This window comes from Rhinatrema bivittatum, chromosome 7 (assembly GCF_901001135.1).
Source record: "Rhinatrema bivittatum chromosome 7, aRhiBiv1.1, whole genome shotgun sequence".
NCBI classification, from domain to species: Eukaryota; Metazoa; Chordata; class Amphibia; order Gymnophiona; family Rhinatrematidae; genus Rhinatrema; species Rhinatrema bivittatum.
The window spans coordinates 40,162,176-40,184,002 of record NC_042621.1 but is presented as its reverse complement, the minus strand read 5'-3'; the positions used below and the strand labels follow the sequence as shown (position 1 = coordinate 40,184,002).

The 21,827-nt window shown below is 42.3% G+C and overlaps 1 protein-coding gene across 4 annotated transcripts in view; it reads left to right on the top strand.

The window, feature by feature from the left end:
• ZFHX3 (zinc finger homeobox 3) overlaps positions 1-21,827 on the top strand; it is an 876,987-nt gene that overhangs the window by 292,927 nt on the left and 562,233 nt on the right. For all 4 annotated transcript variants that reach the window (XM_029608283.1, XM_029608281.1, XM_029608282.1 and 1 more), the window contains one exon: positions 18,568-19,064. In XM_029608283.1, coding sequence (XP_029464143.1) covers positions 18,568-19,064 — 497 coding nt within the window. The remainder of the gene's footprint in view (positions 1-18,567; positions 19,065-21,827) is intronic.

Sequence of the window (21,827 nt, the reverse complement as noted above, 5' to 3'; positions counted from 1 at the left end):
CACACACTGCACCTGGTAGTGAAGTCAGCTCTGGGGTTGGAGTCCAATCACCAAGAGAATGAATACCTGCATATGTTAATACACAAGTGCAGGAACATAGCAGCGCACTTCCACAGAAGTGTGAAGGCGGGGCAGGTTCTCTAACAAAAGCAGATTGATTTGGAGATGTCTCACAAGCTTCTCATTCAAGACATTGGCATCCGGTGGAATTCCACCTATATGATGCTGCAGAGGTTAGTGGAGCAGCAGACACCCCTTCATGAACTTTCTGTGGCAATGGACATAAGTGTGCAGAGTCCCCTAGGGCATCATGATTGGTTAGTCATGAGTCAGCTGGTAAAAATTCTGCAGCCCTTCAAGGATGCCATGGAGGAGCTGAGTTCCAAAAGTGCCACCTTGGATGTCATCATCCCTATAGTTAATTTTCTGGAGGAGAATTTGGAGGGCTTTAAACAGGAAGAGGGAATGACAGCAGAGGTGCAGCATTGTCTGGACATTTTGCAGAAGCAGATGCAAGAGAGATTAAGACCTTTAACAAAAGACCACACCTACATGCTCACCATAGTCTGTGATCCCCGTGTGAAAGGGAAACTCTCCCTACAGTCCTATTGTCTCACATTTGTGAAGGACCTGCTGTTAGTAAAAGTCCGTGAATAGGAGCGCCATACGCAGAGACAGATTAAGCATGAAGCAGAGGAGGAAACAGCGGGCACTTCAGAGAGTAGTGCAAGCCCAAGCAGGAGCAGCACTCTGTCAGTGACAGCTAGTACTTCCTCCTCCACTTCAGTACGCCAAAGCCATGTTGCCCCTAAAAAAGCATCTGTTTTGGAACGGGCTAGAGCGAAAGCAGCTGGCAAGAAGGACTCTTAGCCCACCCAAGCAAAGGAGACACCAGCACAAATGTCAGTGACATGGGATCTCTCAGAGCCCATAGAGGACATGCAGACAGATTCGCTGGCATATTGGGCACACAAGTCCACTGTCTGGCCACACCTAGCTAAAGTGGCTCAGCGATATCTGTCATGTCCACCAACCAGTGTGCCCAGTGAACATGTATTTTCAGTGACAGAGGATGTGAGACCTCATCGCTCAAGGCTGGCACCAGAGTTGATGGAAATGCTAGTGTTTTTGAAAATAAACATGCCTTTGCTTGGGTTTCCAGATTTTCCCTGTGAATGGCAAGATGAATAAAAGCAATTTAAAGCCTTGCAGCAGCTCCAACTGCCTCATATGTTCCAGATAATATCAGCACATGTACCTGACCTCAACCACTGTGCCTGTCTTTGCACTGTCCAGCCCTTACATCACTACAAGGGCCTGACCCCAAACGCTGTGCCTGTCTGTCCAGCTTGGATATTTCATATACTCAATAGTTTTCATGACCTTCATAATATGGGCCATTTTCCCTAAATCTTTCTTAGGTGCCAACATTAATGTTTCTAGTACTATAGAAAACTGGTGGTAGTTGTACTCTATTTCATCATTTGTGTTCCCATAGTTTACAGAGGCACTGTAGGGTACAAAGTCAACATAGGTTGATATTGTAGATTTGAACTTGAGTAGCAGTTTTCTTATTTCTGAGAGCTCTTCAAGTTCCTTTATCAGCTGAAGTGCATAAGCAGTTAATAGCTTCTGGGTATTCATTAGACGCCAATGGAACCACCACACTTTCGGGGCAAACCCATTCCAGGGAGCCTTTCCTGCACAAAGGAAAGGGAACTCTCCCTGGGTGTAGCCTATCTCTTAACACCCGTTGACCCATGTTGAACTGCTGTTCACATGGAAGCCTCCTCTGCCTCGGCCTTCAAAATTCTCGTTTGTACATCTGCTACATCCACCAGATTTTAAGACAGTAAGAGCTCACTAGATGCCAATGGAACCACAACACTTTCAGGGCAAACCCATTCCAGGGAGCCCTTTCCTGCACAAAGGAAAGGGAACTCTTCCCGGGGCCAGCCTGTCTTGCCCCTATCAAAACCACAGGGACCAGACTACCTCTGCTCTGCCAGCCTGTCTTGCCCCATCAACTTTCTGCCACCCTGCCTTGCTGGCATACACCAGATGACTCACTCTACTCCTTGTGGTGTTCTTGCCTCAGTGTGTTGGTGTTAGTCTTTCTACTGCTTTGTCCCTTTATCGGTGTCTTGTGTTTTTTTTCTAACACTCTTTCTGCTTGCTTTGTTCCCCCCTTCATTGTGCTTGTCTTGATGCCACTTGTCTTGCCACTTTGCCTGTCGTGCTGCCTTCGAGGGTTCATGCAACTGTTATCTGTGCTCTTTTGAAGCTGTGGTGTGTGTTTGACACTCTCGCTGCTGCTTTGCACCTCTGTTAAAGCACTCTTGCCACTCCTGGTACCCCTTTGCCCCTTTACAGTGCCTTAGGCTATTCGTGCCACTTTGCCACAGTCTAAGTACCTTGGAGCTCTCTTCTTGTTCTGATTGCTCCCGAGAGGTTTCATCAGAATTGATGATAAAACCCCAATTCTGCAGCCAAAATTAGGCTGCAAATACTTCCCCCATTGACTTTAATGGGAAAACGAATGAAACTAAAACGAATTGGTTTTTCCCCCTATGAAACTAATGAAACGAATTTTGGTTCCGGCGAAACAAAAAATGAAATGAAACAAATTGTTTTCCTTCTGCACATCCCTATCAACAGTATTTCAAATAAGGTCTCACCAGGGACTTATAGGGGCAATATCACTTTCTTTGCTGACTCTTCCTTTCCATATACATCCAAGTATTTTTCTGGATTTTGCAGTCACCTTTTCTAGCTCTTAGACTACCTTGACAACATCAGATGCAATAAGCTCCAGACCTTGCTCTTGTTTGCATAGAAGGATTTCAACCCCTAGGCTATTGCATCCCCTAGACTAGACTGCTCCCTTTATGCTCTCTTGGCTGCATTTTAAGAAGGCATTTGGGTAGGTCTTTCTGTATGTTAAGTAATCAAATGGTGAGGCCATTGGGGAAGTTCAAATCAGATTGACAGCTGGATTAAATGACGTGGCATGTTAGCTGGATTAAATGACGTGGCTTGTTAGAGTATCATGGTGGTTAAGGACCATAAGAGCCATTTAGTCTCCCCAGTTTTATTTCAGGTAAAATGCCAATCATCCTAATCTCTGGCTATCCTGTCTGCTTATCCCATGCTTTACCTGAACTCTGTTTTTCTGCCACCTACACCAGGAGACTGGTCCATGAAGAAATATTTTCTAATTCTGTTCCTGAGCTTTACTCCTATGGAACTTCTTTATCTAGTGCATTCTTTCCTGTGAAAAAGGCTAGCTTACTTGTGCTCTATACATTTGAAGTATTGAAATATCATTTCTCTTCCAGGGTAGAGAGAGATTTAAGTCCTTCAATCCCATCTCAGAGGGCTTTTGGTACAGACCTTGCACCATTTTGGTAGCCATTTTTGGAACTGCATTTTTGTATCCTTTTGTAAGTGGTCCCAAGAATCTTTCAGAACCTGTAGAGAGGGCATTATAGGACCTCATTTTCTACTAGTTATGCTTCTCCTATACACCTGAGCATACCACTGGTTCTGGCCACTGCCTTATCGCACTGTTTTACTTCCCTGAAGTCATTAGCCACAATCATCCTGAAGTCTCTCCAAGTTAGGTTGCATTAGTATCTAACTTCCCCACTCTAGTTTTTCTCACTCCCAAATGCACAACTCTGCAATTCTTTGCATTGGCTCTGAACTGCCAAGCACTCAATCACTTCTAATTGTCTATTCTATCAGATAGACAGAATGAGTGTCAGCTGCAAAAAGGCAAAGATTTCCTTCTAACCCCTCTTGAGAGTATGGCAAGAACCAGCCTAAGGACGGATTCCTGAGGCACTCAGCTAATCACAATTCTTTCCTCATAGTGAATTTCACCCAACCAATCCACCACTTCTGGCCTAGCTCCCAGCAGCTCAGTGTATTATGAGCCTGCTATGCAGATCAGTATCAAAAGCTTTGCCAAAATCCAAGTACACTGCATTGTGGGCACACCCCTGATCTAATTCTGTAATCACCCAATTAAAGGAATTGATCAGATGTCTGACTTAATCTCCCTTTGGTAAAACTATGCTGTCTCAGATCCTGCATCCTGCTAGTTTCAAAGTGCTTCACTATCCTTTCTTTCAGTGGTGTCTTCATTAATTTATCCATCGCTGAGGTGAAGCTAACCAGACAGTAAAATTTCCACCACCTCCTCCTTTACTACTCTTATGAAATAGTGTCACCTGCCCTGGGTCCAAAATCAATTTGCACACACCCCTCAGCAGAACTACTCAGAGCTCCCTTTAATATTCTAGGATATAGCCCTTCCAGCCTAGGTCCTTGATCCACTAAGTCTTTTGCTAGTTCTGTGCTAACACATTCTGTTTAATAAATGGTTTGGTATTTATACCACTATCACATGAACGTCTTCCAACTATTTGAAGCCTTATCTGACCCCTTTCAACAATGAAGAAAAGTGAATGTCTCCTCCTCTGCACATTCCTCCCTTTCTCTTCTTATCTTAAAATCCTACCCCTGCACTTCCTTCTTTCCTGGACAAATTGTCACCTTCACTACCTTCCCTGCTTCTCTCAGCTTTTCCAGATATTGCATAACTTAATGTATCTACAGTTCCTGAATGCAATCTGCTTGGAAGTGCCTGAAAAAGTGGAATATAAATTAGCAGTTTGTGATCTGCTAATATCCATAAACATTGTAAAAAGTTAGTGATATTCATATAGTTAACCTAAATCCCACAAACAAACTCCACCCCCAGTTCCCCCTGGTTCCGCCCCCCCCCCCCCCCAGTTATCAACCCTGTTCCACTGTAAAGCAACTCTGCTGCCGTTATGTTTCAATGTAAACCGATGTGATGTCTCCAACGAATGTCAGTATAGTAAAAACTTTAAATAAATAAATAAATAGAGAGGGGATGCCTTACTGGGTCAGTCCAAGGTCTATTGAGCCCAGCATCTTGTCTCTGACAGTGACCAGTTTGGGTAATGAGTCCCTGGCAGATCCCAAAAAGTAGATCTGTTTTGTTACTTACTCTCAGAGATAGCAGTGGCTTTCTTTAGTCTACCTGGGTAACATTTTATGTACTTTTCCTGCAGCAACTTGTCCAAATCTCTCTGAAAACCCCCTATGCTAATTGTCTTGACCGTCTCTCTGGCAACAGATTCCATGTTTTGATTGTGCATTTGATTGAAAAAGTACTTTCTACAATTTCATTTGAAACAAATCATGAAATTAGTATCATGGCGTGTACGGTATTTAGTATTTGAAAGAGTAAATAACTGACCTTTACTTACCTGTTCCACCCCACTCATGATTGTATAAGCATCTATCTTGCCTTCTTTCTTTTTGAAGCTGAAGAGTGCTAACTTGTGTAGCCTCTCATCAAACCCCTTTATCATATTTATTGCCCTTCTCTGCAGCTTTTCCAGTTTTGTTAGGTATCCTGAGATGGAGTAATCAGAACTGCACACAATACTCAAGGTGTGGTTGCTCCATGGCTCAATATCGAGGCAATGTAGTAATTTCAGTTTTATTCTCCATTCTTTTTCAGGTCATTCCTAACATTCTGTCTGTTTTTTGACCGACTCCACACACTGAGCTGAGGATTTCAAAGTGTTGTGTACAAGGACTCCAATGTTCTCTTTCCTGGGTGGTGATTCCGAACAAGAAATTCAGCATTGTGTACCTATAACTGGAATGATTTTTCCATATATGCTTTACACTTTTTCACATTAAATTTCATCTGCCAGACAGGTGTCCAATATACTAGTCTCTAAGGTCCTTCTGTAGTTTGTCACAATCCACTGCTGTTTTAAAAAAAAAAAAAAAAAAAAAAAAAAAGAATTTTTCATCATCTGCAAATTTGATCACATCCCTCACTGTTCCCTCTTCCAGATCATTTTTTTAATATCTTGAACAGCACAGGTGCCAGTACTGACCATTGAGGAACGTCACAAATTACTTTTCTGCATTTGGAAAACACTGTTTAATCCTACATTTTTTTTCACCTGTTGTGGCTCCCACCTTGGTCCAGACCTATGAATTTACCCCTATGACTAGGGTGGATAGTACCACATGAGAAATTTATATTTACTAATGATTTATCTTTTGGGTTCATAGTCTGAGTGTGGGATGAGGCAGGGTCCCGGTCACCCGGATACCAGAATTCTGTGCCCTTCCCAAATGTCCTCTGTCTTGTGGCATTACAGACCAGATAAAATCACACCAGAATAATCAGCCTTTTTGCTAGTATTATATAAGTAGACAGTAAACCAACTAGAACATTAAATGGGAGAAGTGCAGTAGTAAAGATAGTATAATATATTTTATTTTAAATCAAGCAATGCAGTAATAATACTGGGTATGGCCTGTTAACCAGGGCAACCAACATACTCATATGGATAGTTTAAAAAAAAAAAAAGGAACATTCATGGAGAAAGGTGGGGGAAAAGGCAGTGAAGTACACAGCTTTTCAAAATTGCCTTTACCCCTGAGTATGCAAAAGGAGGGGGGGGGGGGGGGGAACAAATCTACCCCAATGTCAGTTTGTAAAGGGTGCACTCTGTCCCAAACAAAAAATTGTGTGGGGGAAAAAAACAATAAAATGAAGAAGCCCCTCTTGATGGTAGAGTTGGCTAGATGACAAATCAAATAGATGATCACTGCAGGTTGTAAAAGGTGTCTCTCCTGAGGAGCTTCCCCAAATGGTTTACTTGGTACTAAACAGAAAGTGGACCTCTTACAGAAAGACCATGGTCCACCAGTTTTTCTTTCTCAGTACCTGCCAGCAAGGGTTTATACTTGGCTTCGACTGAAGCAGTTAAGATGAGATACTGAATTTGTGACAAAAGGCAAGGAAATAACCTTCTTCCTCCTCTGCTAAGATACTCTGTGCAAAGTTTAGATTACTTAACTTAGTCTTTAATTAAGGAGAGTGATCCAGCCATGTGCTACTGGGCTGGGATATCTATGGAAAAGAAATCTCTCAGGTCCTGGCTCCTCTGCCCCTTGTTGGCTTGGCTCTGAAACAAGAATAGCTCTATCTCTTTTCCTCAGAGCACAGATTTCTGTCTTTCCCACTCAATAATTAGCTCTTCGGGAGAAGTGATTGAAGGGCTTCCAGAAGTACTCATCTCTTCCTGGCTCCAACTTCTGGCTATCCCTGTCATGTTCACATTGGGCCAGCCAAATTGCGCCTTTTCTACCTTAAATGGTCTTGCAGCATTCCTTTGGCTTCCTTGTCTGCTGGCTATGTAGTGCTGTTCTCTGTGCAGACTAAACAGTATAGCCCTTTTCCCAACTTGTTAACACTGTGAGTGCTGGATGCTGGTTCTTGCAGAAATTTGTCATTCACAAGAGAGCACGGGTTTTTGATGTATTTTTATATTCCTTTATCTTGGCTGTGGTGTAATCTCTGCAGGGTTGAAAACTCTTTTTTTTTTTTTTTGACAAGTTCAAGACACATCACTCAGATCCAGATGCAGCTTGGTCCACATTGTAAGGATCCAATGAATAAGCTCATGGGGGCAGAAACCTGGTTTATAATTTTCTACACTATCTTTTAACCAGATATCGTTCCATAATAAGACATTGACTCCTATCCCATGAGTTTTTAATTTTCTGAGGAATTTCATGAGGGATTTTGTCAAATGCCTCTGAAAATCCAAATACACTCAACTGGCGCACCTTTGTTTTTATACCTTCAAAAAAATCTAATAAATGTGTAAAGCAAGACTCCCTTTGCTAACAATGTTTGCTCTTCCCCCATTAAGCCATATAATGACTAATTTTGTTTTTAAGAATAACTTCTACCATTTTGTCTGGCACAGACTTCAGATTCTCTGGTCTGTAGCTTCCCAAATCACCCCAGAACCCATTTTAAAATTTGACATTACATTGGCCACCCTCCAGTCTATAGGGAACATTGGTTGTTTTAAATAAATATCAGATTACTAGTAATAGGTCTGCAGCTTCATGTTTTAGAACTTTGGGCTGAATACCATCCGGTCTTGGTGATTTGTTACACTTTAGTTGTCAGTTTGATCTATTACATCTTTCATTAGCACAAAGATTTACTTTAGTTAGTTATTCAGAATCATCACTGTTACAGAATTTGTGTGTGTGCAAAAACTGAGGCAAACCATCCACAGAAAAATCAAATGGGAAAACTCAAAAGCTGTGATAGTGGTTACCAGAAGGTACAATCCAAAAACTTGCAAGGAAATATTCCACAGAATCAAAATCAAAATAAATCAATAAATAAGGGAATCTTATCTACAACCCATTTGGCAGTATTAACGTAAAACATTTTTAGGGGCTTTCTAATAGAGGGTTTTTTTAACATAGTTTTACAAGGCTACTGTCTGCTTCAATGGCAGCCAGTATCATAGTGGATACTGTAGCATTTTGTTTGGCTTATTTTTTTTTTTTTTTAAATTTAACATTGATAGTGTATGTATTTGAACATATTGACAATGGTCTTTATTATTTACCCCTTGTTTATTTTTATTAGCTTTTAGATCTTATATTTTAGGTTTTGGGGTTTTTTTGTATTTATTCACAATTCATTTTATTTTCTATTTTTATTTTATAGTTTGTTTTTCTTTGGTTGATTTGAATTTCCTAGATCTACTGAATATAACCTTTCTGATGGTCATCTTTTGCTTTGTGACCCTTTTGATAATTTGATCACACTTCTCCCTGTTTTTTCTGTATAGGTGCCCTTGCTCTAGTTTTTAGTCTACATCTATTTGTCGATATGGATATAATCATAATTGAGTATATCACTGAATTTGGAAATTTGCTGAACTGATACATACATTTTTATTAATTATGGACCTGAGATAGGAGGCCTTCTGTGTTGGTTTGGTGTTTTTTTTCTGTCGACAAGCAAGGCTGATTTAGCCATGATATGTGGGTGATGTCACCTGATAGTGCCGAATGGACCAATCTCTCTGAGCTCATTAGTTTTTACTCTACTGAGCACAGCCTCATAAGCCCTTCAGTCTTTTTTTTTTTTCCCAGAATTTCTGCACAGATCTCTCTCATTTTCTACCTGTTCTTTTTTTCTATTGCTGCCCTGTCAACCCTCTATCATCACTCCCTGTACTACTAAAATTAAAAAAAAAAAAAGGAAATTTTGTTTCCTTTTAGAATCCAATAAGGCTTTGGTCAGCAGCCAAGGACTACTCCCTTGGAGTAAGGCTTCCTCGACATCCCCCCCCCCCCCCCAACCCCCTGTGCAGAGTCGAGCAGTAGCTCCTTGAGCAGGGCTCCCTCTTCCTACAACACCAGATTCTGGATCTGTCATAGTTTTTTAGGGTTGAGTAGGGTGCAAAAGTGCTAGCCCTTTTGGGGCTTCAGGTTCTCTGGTACTGATTGTGCATGTCTAGTACTGACAACACAGGAGCATGCACTGCTCCATCTCACTTTGCACCCTGCTCCATTGGTGCACTTTTCTCCCATTGGTGCAAAATTCTTTGGTGCCATTAGTATAGAAGCTGAGGCTCTCCAACCTCTGGAGTCTCCCTCCTACATCTGGACATGCCAGACAAAATCACAGATCTGGTAATTGTTTCATTACTCTTTGGGGACAAGGAAGGCATTTTTCAGCCTCTCCTGTTCTACGATGAGCAATTCATTCCCACAAGCTGGAGTCCCTTCCACTTCCACACCATGCCTTGAGGACCGAGACACACTGGATGACATGGTTGAGAGCCAGTGGCCTGCACAAAGATATTTGAGAAGTGAGCCAGTGTCTTTGGAACAGGGAACAATGCCTTCATAAGGTTAGGAAAACCATGGCCCAATTTAAGAAGCAGCTCATGGCCATTCAACCTTGTCAGTGGTAGTCTAATAACTTTCTTCTTCTAGATGTCCTTATTTCATTTTTTAAGTGTCTTTTTTTTTTTTTTCCCCCCAGAGATTCTTCTCTGTCAATTTCAGTGGTATTGCACTCCAGCTGCATTGCCACAACAGCAGCTGCAGGCTCGTGGATGGCCGCTTGGGAGATGTCAGCCTAAGATGCCATAATAAGCCTAGCCCAAGCTTGAGCCTAACTTTTGATAAGACCTGACCCTCGGACATTTTGACCCTTCCATTTGGGGCAGAAGATTCACATGCTTCTTGAAAAGTGGCAGAAGATCACTAATGAACATTGGGTCCTCAAAACTGTAGAATCAGGTTATAGTTTGCACATCTTCTATTCCCTAGCACTAAATCTGTTTAGCCTTCGATCTGGACCCATTTCACTCAACCTAGCTTAGTCTTGAGGTGAAGTTGCTTCTCAACCAGCGGATGAGAGAATCTGTCCCAGAGACTGTGGTAAGGGGTTCTATTCTTGCTTTCCTTATCTCCAAGAAGTCAGGGGGATTGGGGACTGTTCTAAATTTTCCAATGGTGAATAAGAGCCGGTTATAGGAGAAGTTCAAAATGAATGCTTTCCACACCATCTTACTCTTCATTCAAAAAGGAGAAGGGGTATGTGCTCTAGTTCTGAAAGGAAATTCCTCAGATTTCTGGAGGATTACTTTCACCACCAATTCAGTGGCCTCTGTGGCCCTGAGAGACTTCACAAAATGCCTGATAGTAGTGGTAGAAAGCCTCTATTAGGGGATGTTTTTTTCCTACCTAGATCTTCTCAAGCAGAGGTGTTGGATTCCATGAAGAAGTCACTCCAGCTTCTTCAGTCACTAGATTTTATAGTCAACTTTAACAAGTTGACCATTTCAGAACCATTTCAGAACCATTGTAGAATGGTTCTGAAATGCCCAAGATTTCAGAACCATTCTACAAGCAATCATTTTTTCAAAATTAGACTATTGTAACTCCATCCTACTTGGCCTTCCCGCTTCATACACCAAACCGCTTCAGATGGTGCAAAATGCAGCTGCACGAATTCTGACAAATACCAGGAGAAGGGACCACATAACCCCCATTCTAAAGAGCCTCCATTGGCTACCTATACACTTTAGAATAATATACAAGGCCATTCTTACCACATACAAAAACATCCACCAACTGGCTCCCATTGACCTACAGATCCCTCTCCGACTACACAATTCGTCAAGACCGACAAGAGATGCATACAAGGGATCGCTACAGGTACCACCGTCCAAATCCACCAGACACTGCACACTAAGAGACCGGGCTTTCTCTACAGCCATTCCACCGTTATGGAACTCCATCCCCTCAAATCTCAGAACAGAACCATGCATCTCAACCTTCAAAAAAAGACTAAAGACCTGGATATTCACACAAGCTTTCCCGGACGCCAATTGATCGAACACCTCCAAGCCACCCCTAATCTCCAACTACACCATGGTTAACTAATCTCCAACATGGTTAACTAATCTCCAACTACACCATGGTTTACCATATCTTCTATCGTTTACCTGTGTGAATTAATAACCTGTCCTTTCTCTTCCTTCTCAGCCAAGTTCTTATCACCCTGTTATATGTAACTGCCTTTTTCAGCACCATTGTTATAGTTATGTTTACTATGCACCCCTGTTTTATGTGAACCAGCATGATGTGACTGCTGTCTCGAATGCCGGTATATAAAAATCTGAAATAAATAAAAAATAAATAAAGTTGAATCGTTTCCCTAATCAGAGAATTAAGTATATCGAGTAGACTCGTTGGAAGAAGCATTCCTTCACTCAGATCAAGTATTTTCTTTGGGAAGTGGTCAGGATCTTGCTAGAGTTGAATCAAATACTGGCCCACACAATCGTGTTTGTCCTTAAACACATGGAGACAGTGGTATATGTGGTCCCCATGTCATGCCTCACTATGAATTCTCCCATGGAGCTTCTGCTCTTGGTGGGATCAGCTGTTGCATTCTTTGAGTAACCCCAGAGATGAAATAGTCTTCCCATTGGTAGTGAGGTTCAAAGTTGTGGAAGATAGGCACCCCCTCTTTGATTTCTACCACGTCCAGGTTCCTTTTGGCTTCAGAGGTTTTGGTTGGCAGCAGAATTCCTGTTCCAGATCAACCTCTTGGAGCTACAAGCCATTTGGGTATGTGTTAAGTTTTCTTGCATCTCCTTCAGGCAAATAGAATTCTGTTCAAAACTGACAACTAAGTGGAAAGGTTCTATAAGAACAAACAAGAGGGCATAATTCCTGATCCTCTGCAAGGAGTCTATGAAAATTCTGAGGTAGACTCAGTCACAGAGCTTGTCTCCAAGCTGCTTAACTTCCTCAGATCTCCAGCATGTTAGTGGATCACTTTAGAAGGATTTTTTGCCCCCACGAGTGGTCCCTGAGTCAGGATGTGCTATATACTCTACTCTATTCGACCTTGTGAATCAGTGGGCTTGTTCAGGTCAGAAAGCAAAAGAAAAGTTGTCAAAATCTGCATCATTCTTCAAAGCAATTTCAGATCTACTCCATCCCACATGCTTTTCTGCTCAAGTAGGATGCAGATCTGCTATATGCTTTTTCCCCCATTTCTGTTGATGGTGGCACAGTGCATGATGTACTCAAAGACCAGGTACTTCTTTTCCTCATCGCTCTAGCTGGACCCAGATGAATGTGGTTCTCTTGTCAGGAGATTCAAATTTGGTTCTACTAACTCAAGAAGGGGTAGTCTGTTATCCGAGCGTTCCCTCCCTCAGCTTGTTGGCATGGATGTTGAGCACTTGATAACTTCCTCATTGTGATTATCTAAGGAAATTGAGAATATTGTGATTTTTGTCCAGGAAGCAGTCTATCAGAAGTGTTTGGTTTTAAATGAAAGCATTTTCTCATCTTTGTGTCCAGCAGACTCCCTGAAACTGCCTGAACTGTAAAAGATCTGTATCGGTACTTGTTCTCACACTCCTCATCAGGTCTCAGTGTATCATCAGTTAAGGTATATTTAAGTGCCATCACTGCTTAACACTCTGGTGAATGGAAATCAATCTCTACTCATCCTCTGGTATTGAAACTCAGTAAGGGCTTTAGACATCTGAATCCTTTTGTTACAAAACCATCTATGCTACAGGAATTCAACATCATCTTAGCATAACTAATAAAACATCTCTACAAACTGTTGTAATCCGCTTCTTTAAACTTTTTCTTGCATGGAAAATGGTATTTTTAGTCTATCATTTCAACTAGAATATTCGGCGAACTACAAGCATGGGTTTCTTATTCTCTGTATTAGTTTTCCACAGCAGAGTAATGCACCACATGCTTCCTGAGTTTCTTCTTAAAGTGTTTTCTGTATTCCATCTGGTTCAAGCCATTGTTCTACCCATGTTCTTTCCAAGATGATGTATGTGTAAAAGGGAAAAGACCCTCCATTCACTGGACTGTAAGGTGCTTTAGCCTATTATCTGAAGAGAGCTTGACCATATCATGCTCCTCAGCTTTTTGGATCTTGGTCATAGCAGACTAGACATGGCTATGGCAAAATCCATGTATTGCATTTGTTTTATTTATTTATTTGTTGATTTTTATATACCAACATTTGCCAGAACATCATGCCGGTTTACATTGTAACAAATTAACAAGAGAGTGAAATACAATAAACAGGGAAGGCTGATGTTCAGATCAGATTCTGTTGAGGCTCATCAACTGAAAGCCATGGCTACCTCAGTGGCTCACCTAAGAGCAAACTCTATCAAGGAAATTTGCACAGCTGCAACTTGGTCATTTCATACCTTCATGTCATACTATTGTCTGGACAATCTCTTCAGAAGTAACTCTGGGTTTGCAGTTTTGTGTAGTCTGTTCACCCGATAGTCTGTTCCATGAGGATCTGGATTACTTATTCAGTAAGTGCTCTACCATGCACCCCTCTGCTTGGGACTCTTTTATGTGTCATTATCTAATTCAGCCCTGCTTGTTGACAGAAAGCAAATTTGCTTATCAAAATGGTGTTATTCGTACACAGGATGCCATGCTTAATACCCAGTCACCTCCTTGGAGAGACAACTGCCTAGCTTAAGCTAAGCTCTACAGTCTATGGAATGCTCACCAGGAAATTCAGGAACTTCCGTGTTTTCTCAGAGTAAAAGCTCTAATGAACTCAGAGATGGGTCTATTTGGTGCCATTGGATGATATCACCCACATGTCATGGCTAATTCATCCTATCTATGGAGAATCCCATTTACAGTAAGCAAATTTGCTTTTTTAGATTAAAGTGTGCATAAATATTCCCAGATGCAGGCAATGTGCTGAAATATAGCCATGTTTTTAAATTAGGTTTGATGTTTTTTTAAAATCTTAGGGGTAGATTTTATAATTTGGCGCGAACAAGAGTATGCGGGATTTCAATAGATACGCATGTAGCCGCTAAAATCCGGGATCGGCGCGCGCAAGGCTGCCAATTTTGGGTAGCCTGCGCGTGCCGAGCCGCGCAGCCTGCCTCCGTTCCCTCGCCTTCCCCTCCCTCGCCTTCCCCTCCCTAACCCCCCCCCCCCCCCGGCCCTATCTAAACACCCCCCCTACCTTTATCGCCGGATTTACGCCTGCCAGAGGCAGATGTAAATCTGCGCGCGCCAGCGGGCTGCTGGTGTGCCATCACCCGACCTGGGGGCTGTTTCGGAGGGCGCGGCCATGCCCCCGGAACGTCCCAGGGCCGAAACCACGCCCACGGCGCCGCCCCCGAAACTTCGTGTCACCCGCGCCACGCCCCTGAAATGCTGTGTCACGACCGCCCCGCCACGCCCCCGGCACGCCTCTCCATGCAAGCCCTGGGACTTACGCGCATCCCCTGCGCGCGCCGAGCCTATGCAAAATAGGCTCGGCGCGCGCAGGGGGGGTTTGGGGTAGGTTTTCGGGGGGTGTGCGCGTATCCCTTTGAAAATCTACCCCTTATTGTGGTACTTTATAATAAATTGTATATCTTTAATTGTATTTACATTAATACTGTGGAACACTCCCTTGATGTTTTTGGGTGGTGATGGGTGTCCTCAGGGGCACCCGCCATCACTTTTTTCTCATGTGGGTATGTCCCCAATATCCTCAGTAAAGACAGAGGCAAAGAATGAATTTAGCTTTTCTGCTCTTTCCTTGTCTTCTCTGAATTCCCTTTTTATCACTTGGTCATCTAGTTGCCCAGTTGACTCCCTCACAGCTATTAGCTTTGACTTAAAAAAAAAAAAAAAAGTTTACTACTTTTGCATTGATACCTTTTAGATCTTCTCAACTTATTTTATGGTCTCACTATTGGTTTACATTTAACTTGCCTGTTATGCTCTTTCCTGTTTTCCTCATTAGGGTCTGCTTTTTTTTTTTTAGATGTCATTTTGGCTTTTTGGCTTCAACTGCCTCTTTCACCTCACCATTAAACCATCTTGGCAGTTGTTTGGTCTTCCTTCCACTATTATTTGAATGGAATATATATTTTTTCTAGTCTTTAGATGATTTTTTTACACAATGTCCATGCCTCATGCAAACTTTAACCTTCACAATTGCTCCTTAGTTTGTTCTTCTAACACATTTTCTCATTCTTTTAGTCTCCTTTTTTAAAGATGTATGCTACTTCAGTAGTTTTCTTAATGTCCACTCTCCCTCTAATGGTTGTCAAATTTGGTCGTATTCTGATCTCTATTGCTACGTGGCCCCACCACAGTAACCCCTTGAATTAGGTCTTGCATGAAACTGAACTAGCTCTAAAGTAGCTCCCCCCTCATCTATTCTAGGAGCAGCAGTAATTCATGGTATCAAGCAACTTCATCTCTCTAGCATGACCTGATGAGACAAGGACTTAGTCGATACTGGGGTAATTGAAATTCATTAGTGTTTTGCCAATTTTATTTGATTTTTAATTTCTGCTACCATTTTGCAAGGTATTGCTTCATCTTTGCCAGGTGGCTGGTAGTATACACCCACTGCTATACTTTTACCTGTCACACATGGAATTTCTATCTGTAAAGATTTCACAGTGCCCCCTTCCTTTATGGATCCAGGGTCTTTCTATTTATAAGTGATTCTGCAGATGGAATACTGCAGATTAGTCTCTCGCTGGGCACTAGCAGAGGGACCTGGGCTTGGTTCCCAGTTTAGGTGTTCTGTTCCCCAGATTGGCCAGTGCTGGAGATGCTGCAGAGGCATCGTTCACAGCTCCTTGAGGGAAGGGAGTCTTAATTCTTGTGCAATGGTAATACCTTTGTCCTTCTATATAGCATCGTACCTTGTTGCTTCCTTTGTTTTCCCTATTACTTACAGTTCACCTTGTGAGATCCTTAATTCTTGTGAGTTTTTCTCTACTAATTTAATTTGTTTGTGGTGACAGTCTGATGTAATTGACTTTTATAGGGCCACACAGTTGTCTAGTTTAAACATGTGTCCATGTATGATCTGAATCTCACTTAGAATCTTGGTTCTCCTCAGACAGATGTAGGCAATCAGTACGGTACAGTCTTTTATTGTTCCTTGTACAGTTGCAGCACCCATTATATCCAAAACTTTCCTCTGCATCAGTTCTTGAGCGGATTGATACAATATAACCAAGTTTTGACTTTTATGACACAGGCAGTACTTCAAAAAATAAATTAAAAAAATTGTCCCCCAGTTTCTTTTATTCCTCTTGAAATATTCTGACTTTTTTTTTTGCCAGTTCATTGGTTCCCAATTGGGCTATGTCATCGGCTCCACATTCCCTTCTCTGTTTCTGTTAAACTAAGAATATTGGGAGTATCCTTGCCAGCCAGAAATCCCAGTAGACATTTGACCTGTTCTTCTAATCGTGCCCCTAAGTCGATGCTTTTGAAGCTTCCCAGAAAAAGGTGTTTCCTGCTGTATATATAGAGAGTTTGACATTATCCTTTTCATCCCTTTTACAGTGGCTGGCTGTCTTCATCTGAATCACTTGAGCTGCCTTTTCAGCTAATATTAGATATGCAATATAAAAATTGAAATTAAGTTTCCAAAATGAAGGCATTCTACATCATTTAGATGGAATGTTTCTGATTTGCAGGTATTATCCTACCAAAATATACTAATCTATTTCTTGATCTTTGCACTCTGTGGTGTCTGGGTTAGATCTCTTGGACTCTGGATTTAGAGGGACATATTTCTAGTTTGGATGACTTCATTGCTGAATTGTGACTACCTTCCTCCAAGTAGATAGAGAAAAGATGGTCAGTAGGCTTTATTGCATGAGTATTTGAGCTTAGGTTGAAGCAAGTTGGCTATTTGGTTGCTGTATTGGATGTCTAGGCTTTATCTTACCGTGTATTTAGTTCATGCCTCTTCATTGTAGCTCAAGCCAAATTACATTCAGGTACAGTAAGTATTTCCCTGGCCCCAGAGGACTCGTTAATTGGCTTTTACACTCTAGCTTTGAGCTTATCCCTTTTAGACTTTAATAATTTTTCTTAAAATTTGTTCAGGACGGTTGCCACTGCTGCCCAACCACATTGATTTCTTTAGTGATACTGTTTCTAAAGTCATATATTTGCTTTTTAATTGAACCCAGTAATTTCTTTCGCCTTTTGGGCTTCAAGCTCTACTTCAATTAAGCCATTTTTGGGATTATGGTGCCATAATCCTTCATTCACAGTTTACTTGGGATTTTTTCCCATTTTTTTAAATATCTTTCTACTGTTCCTAGTGTGGTCCAACCATTACACTGCCAGTCCTTGACTAGGGGCCACACATCATGACTCCTGTATGGAGTCTGTTCGTTAGGTGGGTGAAAACATTGTGTGATAGCTAAACTTTGCACCCAGTCTTGGGCCAAAAAACTGTCTATCCTGGACTGTGTTCTTGGAACAGTTTTAGAAGGATCTCTGTGCCTGCGCTTCTGCTCCACTGCTGATTCCTGTCTCCTTTACATTCTTTCTCTGATCAACCAGTAGTCAATTGAAAGCTTAGAAACAAATACAAAATGTGCTGAATTAAAAGTGCAAGTTAAACAAACTTGGGAAATATATTAAAATGATAGGTGTGAGCTGGGAGAGAGTAGGCCCCACCTGTTTGTGCTAAGTTGGACATCTTGAACCAAATTGTATAACATTTTATAGCTGGAGTATTGTGTTCATTAGGCCTTTAAAGGTCTGTTTAGTCATGAAATCCTAGGTCGTGAAGTCTTTTCTCTCTGTCTTCCACCAAAGCCTCTCTAATGCTATAAATGAGAGCTGCCTGTTTTAATTTACTGTGAACGGAGGTCAACTCTTGGTTTAGCTGGCCCAGTGATTAAGAGCAGAGATCAGGGAAAGGAAACTGTGAAAGACTGAGAGAGAACTTCATTGACTTTACCTGAGTCTCACTGCCCCAATTAAAAAGTAGATAATTCTTTCTAATTGTTTTTCTTTTCCTTCTTTCTCTGGGTATGTTAGCTTTCTACCTGATGGCTTACTGTGTAGTCAGTTGTACATGTCTGTGTTTTTTTTTAAGAATTATCCAAAAGTTTCTGAGTGATTACTTTCCTGCTTCTCACACACTTTTTGGAAGAGATAATAGGTGGATACTTGTCTTTCATTCGCTAAACTCCTTTCAGGATTTTATTTTAGTGCCTGTCTTTCCTACTTTTTCTAGTGGTGCTCACTGTGCATATCCAGAGACAAGTCTTCAGCAAAGCTTTTGACATTTTCTCTCCTTTGTGCCCCCCTTTTGTACAGTTGGCGGTGAGATTCCCCTGGACATGCGGCTGGGGGGTGGGCAGCTAGTTTCAGAGGAGCTGATGAACCTGGGAGAGAGTTTCGCCCAAACCAATGACCCTTCGCTGAAGCTCTTCCAATGTGCTGTGTGCAACAAGTTCACCACAGATAACTTAGACTTCCTGGGACTGCACATGAGTGTGGAGCGCAGCTTGCCTGAGGAAGAATGGAAGGCAACGGCAGGGGATTCGTACCAGTGCAAATTGTGCCGATACAACACACAGCTGAAAGCCAACTTCCAACTCCACTGCAAGACGGACAAACATGTGCAAAAGTACCAGCTGGTGGCACACATTAAAGAGGGTGGAAAAGCTAATGAGTGGCGGCTGAAATGTGTTGCCATTGGAAATCCTGTTCATCTGAAGTGCAATGCCTGTGACTACTACACTAATAGCCTGGAGAAACTGGGACTGCACACGGTGAACTCAAGGCACGAGGCTAGCCTGAAACTCTACAAGGTAAGAACCTGCTTTCCTTAGCCTTTGCAAATGAGACATGTCAGTGGGCAAAAAGGCAAGCTTAGCACGGGGGGAGGTGATTCTTAAAGTGCTTATGTTACTTGTAAATTTGGTCTGACTTCAGGTCTTGTAGCTCCTGATCTGGTCTCGGATGTTTTTAATCTCATATTTGCTACTGCTTAGCTGCTTCCTGATCTATAGTGGTGCTTTCCTGATCTATAGTGGTGCAGTTCCCATTAGTTTTAAGGGATTTTAGTAATTGCTCAGGTCTAAGATTGAAATTCTTCATTAGGCTTTATTTTGGTAGGGTACCTATGTTCATAATAAAGGATACAAGACCCTCTGTAACTCATTTTGTGAGCCTTTTTAAACATGCAGTTGCAGGCAGCAGTCCAGGTTGTCTTGTGCTGATAAGGGCTAGTCTTGATGGACGTTACCCTTCCTCTTTATATATTTTTCCCCTCTTTACCCAATCCCTGGCAGTCACCCCTGAGTTAGAGGTTTCTTCTTTGCCTTTGTGTGCCATGGAGGTGAGGTAAAAACATGGTTATGGCATAACCTGAGTTCAGCTGATTTTCTAATGTGGAGGTATTGGCTGTTTTGGATCTGTGATGGGAAACAGTGCACAAAGAAACATATCAAAGGGGTGAAGAGAAAAGAATCAGATCTGTTCACTGTGTAATAGCTTAATTAATGGCAGAGGATATCTAATATGTGCACACATGAGAAATTGCCTATCCATTACAATTTCAACTATTTTATATCCTTTTTTTTTAAATATATATATATAGATATATATATATATATATATATATATATATATATATATATATATATATATATGGTATTTCTTCCTGCCATCATTCTATATGTTGGGTCTCTCTCTGCCACTTTCCCTCTCCCTGGTCTACATTGGGATCCTGTAAATTTGAGCTTTTCAGTCACACACAAGTGATTTTTCACCTTCATTTCACTTTTCTTTTTAGTATGGTCAGATTTTAAAATCTAAGCCCGATTTTTATAACATGCGCGCGCAGCCGCGCGCATGTTATAAAATCCAGGGTCGGTGCGCGCAAGGGGGGGTGCACAATTGTCAACTTGTGCATGCCGAGCCGCGCAGCCTGCCTCAGTTCCCTCCGCCCCCCCCCCCCCCCCCCGCACCTTCCCCTACCTAACCCGCCCCCCCGGCCCTACCTAGATCCCCCCCTTACCTTTGAAGAAGTTATTCCTGCCTCCTGGCAGGCGTGCACCGGCTGGCCCATGATCCCGGGCACAGCGGCAAATGGCTGCTGTGCCTGGAGGCTCAGGCCACACCCCGCCCCTTTTTTTGCAAGCCCCGGGACATATGCGCGTCCTGGGGCTTGCGCGCGCCGCCGAGCCTATGCAAGATAGGCTCGGTGCGCGCAGGGGCAGCTTTTCGGGGGTTACGCGCGTATCTTGCGCGCGTAACCCTTTGAAAAACTGCCCCTTAGGCTGTAAATCCACATAAATCTAACCAGCTTCCTTTCACTTAGCTTCTCGCTTATTCCCAGTCATCCTCCATTTCATTTTCTTTTGTCTTCCTTCGACAGGTGTGCTACTTGTGCACAAGAAGTATATGGAGAAACAATTTTCTGAATTATTTTTGGTATGGTTTGTTCTTATAGGTTTTCTGTATTCTGCTGCTGCTGCTAATGAAGTTTCCCTTTGCCTTTTGACAGTGACAGGGCAATTTGTGGGGAAGCACGCAGCGCCGATGTTCTGGCATCCTACATGGTTAGGGGGATCAAAAATAGTGTAACTGACCAGGCCTGTCAGAGCGAGCTCCATGAGGTTTTTGACTGCCTTTAGAATTCAGGCCTAAACTTGTACCAAACATATTTACAAATACCAGCGTGATTTAAATTGTAACATAATCCCCCTTTTAGTGCATTAACTTCTCTGCGTGGAGAGGAGAGCCCCAGGCTATCAAGCTAGACTCCCTTGCTGTCCCTCGATAGGATGTAGATACTTGAGTAGCTACATAGGGTAGCAGTTCAATCCCCCATATCCCTAACTCCTACCACAGCTTCTTACTACTGTCATGCCACTGCCCTGGAGATGAGACTGTCACTGGTACTGGGAAGTTCAGAAAAATGCTCATGGCTGCAGCTAAACTTCAGGGGTCAGACTTCTTTCCTGCCTGGAAAAGTTCAGTATTGACTTTAATATACTAAGATTCTAGATGTACATTTTAGCACAGGAAAGTTGAGGATTGGGGTCATGCATCTGGAATATGCAATACTGTTATATGCATTTTGTGCATGGTACTACTTATAGGCAGACACCTTATGGTCCTTGTGAGGAATGAGGCCAAAGAACAAGTGTGAGCACACTGTCTGTACTTTTCTATCATACACAACACAATAAAAAGGAAGAAAAACCCTAAATATTTGGATAATTTCATGAATGCCCTAAAATAGAAATACCACAGCCTGCCTCCCTGCCTACCTTTCTCCTTGGCCCCAAGATGGGTCTGTCAGGGGAGGCTAAACGAGGGGCTGCTCAGGCAGCTGCCTCCTGAGGGGGAGAAGGAATCTACTGCTGTGAATCCAGGCAGCTGCACTTGTATATCACTCAGCTTTGGAAAGACCAGCTTAATCGAAACTGGTTTGTCCTGCACCCCCTTCTTCCTCCTCTGCCTTACAGGGCAGTTTTATAACAGCCTCCTACCATCAGACTTACTCAACAGTGCCTTCATGCTGGGTGAGAGGGCAAACAGACTTTTATTCCGGCTCTTTCCAA